The 10,662-nt window shown below is 35.0% G+C and overlaps 1 protein-coding gene across 1 annotated transcript; it reads right to left on the bottom strand.

Annotated features, from left to right (window-relative positions):
• Positions 1-2,238: 2,238 nt before the first annotated feature.
• LOC110807812 (plant cysteine oxidase 1-like) lies at positions 2,239-4,082 on the bottom strand. Its single transcript, XM_022033071.2, has 5 exons — positions 3,711-4,082; positions 3,138-3,259; positions 2,875-3,019; positions 2,575-2,778; positions 2,239-2,488 (listed from the first exon to the last, which is right to left on the bottom strand). Exons 1-5 carry the CDS (start codon positions 3,955-3,957, stop codon positions 2,355-2,357), a joined length of 852 nt encoding a protein of 283 aa, XP_021888763.1. The 5' UTR covers positions 3,958-4,082; the 3' UTR covers positions 2,239-2,354.
• Positions 4,083-10,662: the final 6,580 nt, after the last annotated feature.

The raw sequence follows: 10,662 nt of genomic DNA on the forward strand, positions 1-10,662 counted from the left end.
AATAAACACAATTGCTTACAATCACATAATAAGTCTATTAAACCTTTTTTAAAAAAAATTGTAGTGACATTATTAAAGGGTATGTTATTCTAATAAGATAAATCCTCAAGCTTTCTTTGATAAGAAGAATGGTATATTTGTGTGTGTGTATATGTGTGTGTGTGTGTGAATGTATATATATATATATATATATATAGAGAGAGAGAGAGATATATATATATATATATATATATATATAGGGAATGGAACCCAATTTAGGGATGATTCATCATCTTTTTGACTAATAAAAAAAAAAAGAAAAAAGAAAAAACAGAAAGCAAGATATCAATATAAATTATGATTCCACATGATCAATAAATGGGAGTAAATGGTGTATGACATTTTCCCAATTCATAACTTTATTATTAGCCTTTTTATGTATGCAATAATTTTTTTAAAAAATTATAAACGTTTTTATTATCTATAAAATTTGAAAGACATAAAATATGTTATAATCGTATTCGCATGGTGTATAATATTGTATGTATGAATATTTTTGTCTTCTTATATTGTATAGCATCTAAATCAAATTACACATTCTTTTATTATAACATGTAGAATATACAATAAATATATCCGACCCTTTAAATCATGTGATATATATATATATATATTTTTAAAATTTCTATAAAACTAAAGATTGAAAATTAAACTTTTATGTAAAGTAAGAGTATATATATATATATATATTAGATTATACTACAAAATGTATAAAAAAACATTTATATTGTTTACAAGTATATGTCCTTATACAGACTGATGTGATCATATGTGTATTTTTATATATAAATACTTGTAAGACAAGTTGTGTATAAAGTTTGAATGTGACATAATTAATCTATTTAGTTAAATAAAAATAAATAGAGAGAGCCCGTCGGTGCATATTCAGAAAGGTGTGGAACTCAACAAGGGAAAGCAAACTCATACATCTATATGTATATATATATATATATATGCATATGTTTTGCCAGAATTAAATTGATGGGTTTTTAGAGAATCCAATACCCACTTATTCAAAAAAGACAAAAATTAAAAATTAAAAAAAAAAAAAAAGGAAGAAGAAGAAGAAGAAGATTGGATTTGAGAGCTTTATAATTATGGCAATATAAAGTGGAAAAAAAGAGCTCATTAAAACCTAAAAAAAGAAAGAAAAAAAAAACACTTAAAAAATATCTAAACTCATAATTCATTGCCTCATAAGATTCAAGATTGTGACAGAAGCTTTATATATATATATATATATGTGTGTGTGTGTGTGTATGTAGATATGTATACATCTTTTCTTTTCATAACCCATAACATTGAGAGCTTTTATAAATAACGAGGGGGGAGATTACGTCATCTTCCACCGACGTTGAAAATGTCATTCGTGTCTTTGTCAATACCAAGACTTGGTTTTTTCATTCACTCAACCCAGAAATTATTTGAGTTGAGAGTTAAATCTCCACATTAATTATTGTTTCATGTGGTAAATTTACGTCATAATGTAAATCAAATTATTGTTAATTAGTGGCTTAAATTACGTGGTTGGCAGCTACTCTCAACGCTATCATAACCACTGTTACTTTTCAATTTAATATTATATATAATATACTATCTCGAATGCAATTTATGTTGGATTGAATTTGGGGGGGGGGACCAAAAATAGAATTAAAATTATTAAAACCCATTTCAAGTCACGACGACTTTGAATTTTAATGTACATGAAAAACCAAACCAACTTGAATTTTGAGAACATGTTGAGTCAAATGAAACCCAGGTATACACTGAATGGCCTGTTTTTGTTTTAGCGGACAAGCCCAATGAAACCTAATACCAAAGACCCATAAGAGAACCCAACAAGGGGGACTACTGATTAGGCGTTTCATTTTTGTTGGGTCTATAGATATGGGCTTTTCATCAAGCAAATTTAAAAGGCAAAATGGAGTGATTAGTAGTATATTAGTTAGTATTATTGCCTTGGAAAAGTTGCTGCTTATCTGTTAGGTCAAATCTTTGGATTCACTTTTCCCAAAACCAGCAAATTATCCAAAAACATCATCTAAAACTAATGACCATTACAGCTCCCAACTTTCTCTTGTTTCTAATTAACTATAAACCTATTTTCAAAAAATTATGAATAACCCACTTTTTCATCATATATATATATATATATGTAATATGTTGGTTTCATACACCACCTACCCCCAAACCCAATAGTGACAAATGAACAACACACTTCTGAAACTACTATTAACATGACTGAAACTCAAATGAGGCACCCCCCAAAAACAACTGTGGGACTAATAAGAAAGAAAGAAAAAATTAGGCAATAATTAATCCGTGTCTATAATCTGTGGACCTAAATACTTGATTAAATCCATTTCTGAGTTCTCTGGCACATCAATCTCTTGCAACCATCCATAAGACTCACCCTCCTCTTCTTCTCCCAATTCTCTTGTTTCTCCATCTGCATTGACAAAGTAAATATTGGGGTTGGTGATTTCCATAACCCAAATTCGTTGAACTGTAAAAATACTATCATAATTGACTTACTTGAGAAATGAGAGTAGGGGAATTCCTTATAGTAAGAGCAATCCCGGCCGTCGGATTTGGAATAGGGAGGTCCGAGGACATCAAGCACGGCGCAGGGAGTAATGGCGGTGAAGGAATGGATGTTGCCTCCGGTTGTTGGGTAAAGAACAGAGGTGTTGCAGGGAGCTTTGAAAACATTGTCAGATTTCACCATTGCCAATCTCACTGCAAGACCACGTTGTCTAAAAGCTTTCACTCATCTCTGCTATTTAACATATATATACATATATATAAACAAACACACATAACTAATGTACTGACATTGAGAGGAATCAGAATTGGGAGGAGAAACCCAATCGTATGATTTGATGTGCATTGTCCCCGCCAGAAGTTTGCTGAACACCGTCATTCCTGGATGGTTGTGGAGCGGGATCACAGCACTCGCAGGAAGGAAGAATATACACAGCTGCCCCCATAATACATACACCAAACATATATAAAAATATATAGATAAACATGTAATTGTCAATTTTCAGAAATAGATTTTCATAACAATTCAAAATATACGAAGAAAAGGATCATACAGAAAACTTATCGGATTGGTAAATGGTAGTGGTGGTGACCCTGGAATTTCCCTTTCCTGCACCAGTGACTTTAAAGAAATGCAGATTTGTGCTTAATCCAAAATCTTCTGGCTTCATCTTGTCTGATTAACCAATAAACCATATCATTTAACCATTTCTATTCAATACAAGCACAACACATACATATGTATCTATAACAGCCAGAATCAAGAAATATACACATATATATATTTATATGTACGTAGAATTTCAACATCAACGAGGAATACCAGACCATGATTTTGTTATTTTTGGTCTAACTGTTTCAATTCAATTCAATTCACACACACACACACACACATATATCTATAACATCCAGAATCAAGAAAACTACGTGTGTATATATATATATATATGTATGTAAAACAAATTCAACATCAACACAGGAATACCAGACCATGATTATGTTATTTCTTGGCTCCAACTGTTTCAATTCAATAACTAATATTCAAATTTTAAACTATTTCAAACGAGTTGTACGGAAATTTTAATATATACATATATATAATTTATTAGTTAATCAATTATACATACCGAGAATGCGGCATAAACTGCGAACATCGGGAGGAGAAGGAACGTTGCCGGGGCCTTTAAAGACGAGTTTGCAAGAATCAAACAGTTCTTGAATGGCAGTAGCATTCTGCTTTCTCACCTTCTTCGTCTCCTTCTTCATCACCATCTTCTTCTTCCTCTTCATGCTAATTTTATGGACGTAACCTACTCTGCTATTAACAGACCCCACCGTCTCCCTTCTCTGCTCCACAATTCCACCACCGTCCATCGTCTTCGACCGATCAGATCTATCTATCTACAAATATATTTATATATATATATATAATGAAAGTGAAAGGAGAGAAAGGATGAGTGGATGAAACAGAGGAGATTTGGTTTTGATGGGAACTGTAGGGGGAAGAGGTGGTATATAAGAAGGCAGTGCAAAACCAGGGGCCATGTCTGGAACCAGACACCTTTTTTATTATTATTATTATTATTTTTTTTCCTTAAATTGATGAGGCAACTGTTTTAAAAAAAACAAACAAACAGCTATAAGAAATCAACGGAAATAATTTTTTAAAAAGAAATGTTTTAAAATTATTTAATATTAATACTATTTATTATTGGTAGTTCAGTTCCCGCCCCCAAGATTGAGTTGAAACTGGGTGTTTAAAGGAGCCTTGGTTTTGTAGTTGTAATTTACGAAAATGCCCATCCCATCTGGTTGGCTTCTCCTCCCAAAATATCTCCTCCACCCACGTATGTACTTACTCTTTTATTTTAAAAAATAAAATAATAATAATAATAAATCCACTTTGTATTAAAAAAAAAAAAGAATAGTTGAAATAATAATAATATAAATTGTGAGATTAATTTTTAAAATTTCAAAACTTATTATAATTTAATTTTTGAAATTCTTTAAAACGTTTCATTTCATGACTTTTTTAATTAAAAATAAATAAATTAAAATCACTGAAATGATTTAAGAAAATGACTTGTGCAATAATTTTAGCTAATTAATTTAATGTTTGGATTATGGTTAATTAAATATTTAATATTTTAACTTATATTAGTCAAACATTCGTAATAACACACCAACTAATTGTATTAAATTTGATGTAACATAACAAAAGAAATTTATGTCAATATCTCTAAGCGTTATGTGGCAAAAGATTTTTATGTCGAAAGATACTGTTAAATAGGAAAGTTTTTTTTTTTTTTTTTTTTTTCTGAGAATTAAAATAGGAAAGTAAAAAAAAGTAGAGAGACTAATGGGTAAGTTGGCGAAGAAGAAGGGCAGTTTGGAGATTTAAGAAAGTAAAAGTTGGGAAGAAGAAGATTTGGATTTCACGTGGCATTCACATGGGGAAACTTGATCGTGGCTGAGGTTGAAGGCAGTATTACCCATTTCAGTGCGCTCTAGAAAAACTAGCAGTCAAAACCCAATACCCAGTTTTTCTAATGCCCAAAGAAACTTGATTTATGTTTAGAAACATGAGTTTTCCTACTCTCTGATTTATCTACAAGCTCTGAGAAGCGCTTCCAGACCCTTAATCAGAATAGGAAGGGTGGGACAGTTGATAAAGGTCACGAACATGGTGGTTTTCTGCAGCTAAAACCATTTGATTATGAAGCTGGAAGGAAACAGGTGAAATCTGGGGAAGATGCGGAGGAAGACTCGGTATCAGGAGACAGTGAAAAGAGAAAGAAAACCCTTGGTTCTTCTAGCGGTAGGAAAAATAATTCAGTTGTAGGTCAGATTCAAAGAGGTGATTGAACCTCAGAATTTTCTCAAGGTAGAAGACGACAATCTTTTCCGGCATCTGGGAATCGAAGTGCAACTTTTCTTTGAGCATCAATGGGGTTACAGAATTTTCTGTATGAATAACTTTGAGAGATTGAAAATTTTAGATCTTGATATGAATGAATGAAATGGCGGAAGAGGGTTGCAGAAGTTGATTACAGAAGATGATAGTTAAAATCTTTCTTAACACTTCAAAAAAAAAAAAAACAATCCTGAATTGATCTTTGGTCTCGTGATAGCAAAGAAACCAAACTGCCCCCTTCTTCTACACCAACTTCCTCATTAATCTCTAATTTTTTTACTTTCCCATTTTAATTCTTAGAAAAAAAAAAAGCAATCTCCTGTTGAACAGTTTTTTTTTTTTCAAGAAATATATTTGAGACTGTTATGGTGCTTTTACCTTAACCCAAACCAAATTATATGTATTGTTTGAATTAAATTGAATCAAATAATATTTCGTTTAATCTATCATTGTAATTGTAGAAGTGTTTAACTTTCGATCCAATCTTAGATTAATGTTAGTTTGGATTGAATACCTCTTGCACATGTGACATGCTCCGATCACTTGTCATTGTGTATCCATCGCATCAAGTAGTGAAGAAACTAGTAAAACGACTGATGGTTGGTCAAGCCTCCGATAGGCAACTCCCTTTGTCCTTTCCCTCCATCTGCTCCTTCATTTAAATGATAGATTCATATTTATTTTATTAAAAATTTATGTAGAAGATAAATTAGTTGGTATATTCTTTGAGTTTGAGTTGAACTATATTTTTATGAATGTTTTTATTTATGTGACATTTTATGGGACATGTTTTAATTGATTTTTTTTTTTGTACAAGGAGAAGTAAAAGCCAAAAAAAAAAATTAAGAGATCGTCATGCATATCCTGAACCAAAAGACACCCATGATATTGTTAGTGAAGAGCTGTTGGAGATCATTTGACATTTGAACATGAGAATGGAGGCCTACCGATAGAGAGAAGTCAGCATTCACCAACCAGTCAACACGTTTATTTCCTTCGCAATAGATATGTTGGATTTAGATTTGCTAATCCTGCAATAGCAAGTGCTTGATCGTACGAACAAGGACGACACTCACATTAGTACCGTAATCCTCCTTAGTGAGTAACTGTACCGCCATCGCATTATCCATTTCTAGAATGATACTACGGAACTTGGTATTCCAAGCGAGTTGAAGACCATCGAAGGCTCCCCAAAGCTCAGCCTGAAGAACAGAGCATCTACCAATTTTCCTACTGAAACTTTTCAAGCAAGCACAATCCTCATCTCTAATAAGTCCCCCACAGCAGACAAGATTGGTTGCAACACGATAAACACCATCAGTGTTCACCTTCAACCAACCACCCCATAGGTGGTTTCTACCAAGGAATAAGTTCTTCCGATCTGTATGTCATACTTAAAAGAAAACAAAGATTCATATTATTAACCATAAAAGAATAATAAGTCATGAGTGACACATCTTTAACAAGCTCCTCGATACTGCTCTCACTCTTTTGAAAAGTAAATTTATTTTTATAGTACCACAAGCTCCAGCAAGTAAGGCCAAATGTCACTCTCTAATCTTAAAATGTCTTGCACCAGGGCCAATTGTTTTTTAGGTTCAGTACTAACCACTCATCCATAGCGCCACTGAAGAAAGTTGATTGAGTTTGGTAGGTATGATCTTCAACCACAACAGCTTGGCCACGCTACGATTACAGAAGACATGATCCACATCCTCAATAGGACTGCCACACCAACTGTATTATGCAGTAGAGGACATGTGACATTGGTACCTTTCCCAATTCGTCAAAAGCTTCCCTTAGCAGCCAACCAAAGGAACGTACGCACTTGTTGAGCACTTGGACAATGCTAAATTTCTCTTTCATTCCTATTCTCCGGGTGCCAATGATTGTTCTCCAAGAGGGCGTAAGCCGAGCTAATCAAGAATCACCCAGAACTTGTCATACCCCAAAAGTAGGAGTCTAGAATATTGTCATCTGTAGGAGTCAATACCACTGCCATTTAGAGTTGTATACCTATTGATCACACTTGGTGCAAGGCCTCTCAATCCCATTAGTCGGACGGTACCACGTAGTCCCTGTTACATCTATGGACATCCTGTTCCTCAATATGCGTGAAAGTCAAAAGCTTAAGCGGCCTCAAGTCTCCTAACTAGTAGTCTTCCCAAAACCTAACATTTCTTTCTGAACAAATGGACCATTTGATGCCAACTCGAAGGTCCGTGCATAAATGGTTAAGGTTGCACCAAAGATGAGAGATTAGTCCTGTCATTTTGTAGTTCCACAATAAACCAGGTCATCTATACTTGTAGGTGAGGACCTGGACCCATAGGAGGTCGGGTTTCAAAACCATAGCATAACTCAATTTCATCAAGAATGTTTGGTTTTGCTTATGGATAGACCGAAGACCATTTCCCTTAGCGTCATAAAGCATGCATATGCCATCCCACCTGACAAAACTGATTTTCCTATTGTCATTCCTCTAGCCTTAGAGAAACTTCCAAACCACAGCTTCAATCCGATCACATAGGGATTTAGGCAAAGTCGTGGTCTGTATAGCATAAACAGAGATAGTCATAAAGACAAACTTGACCAAAGTTAAATGGCCTACAAAAAAAAGAATATTAGTTCCAGCCAGATAACTTCTGGTTAATCTTCTTAAGGATGTAATTATAAATATCTTTATTGACTCTATCATGTAACAGCGGAACACCCATATACTTATCAAAATTATTGGAGACTTGAAAATCAAATATCTTGCTAATACGACTAGCTTCACCCATGTTAATATTGCGAGAAAAAAAGTAAGTATTTTAGTCGCATTTATTTTATGGCTCGAACTCACACAGAATTTCTCCAACACCTTCTTTATAACCTGAGTCTGGTCATTAATGGCTTTCTCAAGGATTATCAGGTCATCCGCAAAAAAAAAGTGTGAGAGGGTAGGACCTTTCTTACCAAAACCTATCGACTTTCACATACCATTTCTTACCAAGGTGTCGATTCAATGGGATAGTCATTCCATGCACAACACAAATATGTATGGTGAAACTGAGTCCCCTTATCGAATGCCTCTAATAGATCGGAACTCCTAGGTGATATAACCATTCCACAACAACTGCATGGAGCAAAAGGAGATACAATGCATAATGACTCTAATAAGGTTAGGAGGGAGATCAACATCAAGTAGAGTGTCCTCCACATATTCCCATCTAATGCGATCATAAGCTTTTTCTAAGTCTACCTTAATGGCCATCCACTTGTCTTTCTCCCATAAATGCCGTATAGAGTGGACTGTTTTGGGAAAGAATAATGTTGTCCATGATATTCCTTCAAGCTACAAAGCTAGCTTAGGTAGGGCCAACCAAAAAACGCATTAGATTCTTGAGTCTATTGGCAATGAATTTAGTAACAATTTTATATAAAACCGTTAATAAACTAATCATACAAAATTCTTTAATAGTCTCTGGTCTTGCAACTTTAGGGATGTGGGTAATAAGGGTCTTGTTAATCCCAACAGGTAGTCGAAGCATATGGTAGGTAAACCCTCATATTTCACTCACTGTAAGCGTCCATCCAGCATTATCTTAGATTCAGTGTTGTAGTCAATGGGAGATAGTTTTGAACACACTCTTGTAGTAATAATGGATGAGAAGACCAAAAAATTGCACTCAAGCCACCACATTAGTGACATCGAGATTTACAATAAAGAAACTGGGGGACCAAGGCTGCACTGTGAGGTAGTGGCCATATATAACCCACAGGTCATCCGTAAGACGTGCAACTATAGTCCTCTGTCGAGTGGAACTTGACCATGTAGTAATCATTATCTCGGTCAATTAGGTCTAGTCGATCATTAGGCTTCCCCAGCCTATGAAATCTTGCCCAGAGTGCTTTATACCAAATCAGTTTCCCAAATAGTCGAATAATAACTGTAAGTTGCATATTTTTGCACTAGGAGTTGTGCACCTTATCAAAAAAATTGATTCTCGGTATTACATTCTCAATGTCAAATTTAACATCTCCGTCCATAATCTCAATTTCATCTCGACTCTTAGCAGCTTGATGACTATTGATGAGTTTATCTCTGAAAGAAACTTTCAAATTCAGTGCTCCTTGTGGGGGAGGAGGTTTCCCAAGTTTGTGGTTTGCGGTTGCTCCCTTGTAATTTGCCTAATGTTCACCGCTTCTCCGCCCATTCCGTAGGACTCATCCCCAATCATAACATACACCATAGTTTCATCTTTAGAATCCAATTTTTCAACACCAGACCGGAGCAAGGTGTGGGCCTCTAGTTGGGTCGCACCAGAACAGAGGAAAGTCGCCTCTGTTGCCAGCTTACCTTCAACCTACGTTGCCTCCATCAACTGCTCGTCCTTCGCAACCAACACCTGATTTGCACTCGGTCGGATTGCACTCTGGAACACAAATCGGGTCGCACTAGAACAGGGCTCCACCGTCCCTGTTTTCTAAACTCCTTCCATCATTATTGCATCTTGACCTTGTTCGCCTACCATCGACGCAGGGCGATAAGCCCCAGGTCGGGTCGCATCGTTCCACTTTAGGTGGCTCGCTTCCGGGTCGGGTGACACCTCTTCTGTTTCCATCTCTCCTTCTGCCATCCCTTCCTCCATCGTTGGTTGCTCGTCAGGAATCAGAGAGTGATTCTCCTCCGACCTTATCTTAACCTTCCGAGCAAGGCAGCACCTCCCCCTTCTCCGTAAAGGCGATGTCAAGAGAGAGCAACATTAGGGTTTTGGACCAATTGATTTTTTTAATTCATATTCTAAAATTTAATTCTTTCTTTTGTTAATTCATTTTTGTTCATAAAAATAGTGATTTGATTTTGTATTAAATATAAATATCATACTTATGAGACTGAGTTTGATACATATTTACACTCCCGTGTAAGCCATCAGTACAGCCGCTGAATCAAATGTTTTATGGTGGGTGGTATAGGACCTAAAATTCTTTAGAAAAATGATAAATTATATATAATCTTGAACTTGATTTATTTTTTTATGACACAAAAGACAAAGTTCTTCAGAAAAACAGTTTAAAAGAAGATCGTTGCCATGAGTAATGTCAAAATAAGCAATTGCCTAAATCTTGCCGCATCTTTTTGTTTCTTTGCTATCACGAGACCAAAGTTCAATTCAGGTTTT

This window comes from Carica papaya, chromosome 6 (genome assembly GCF_054855325.1).
Source record: "Carica papaya isolate Zhongbai chromosome 6, ASM5485532v1, whole genome shotgun sequence".
Classification (NCBI taxonomy): Eukaryota; Viridiplantae; Streptophyta; class Magnoliopsida; order Brassicales; family Caricaceae; genus Carica; species Carica papaya.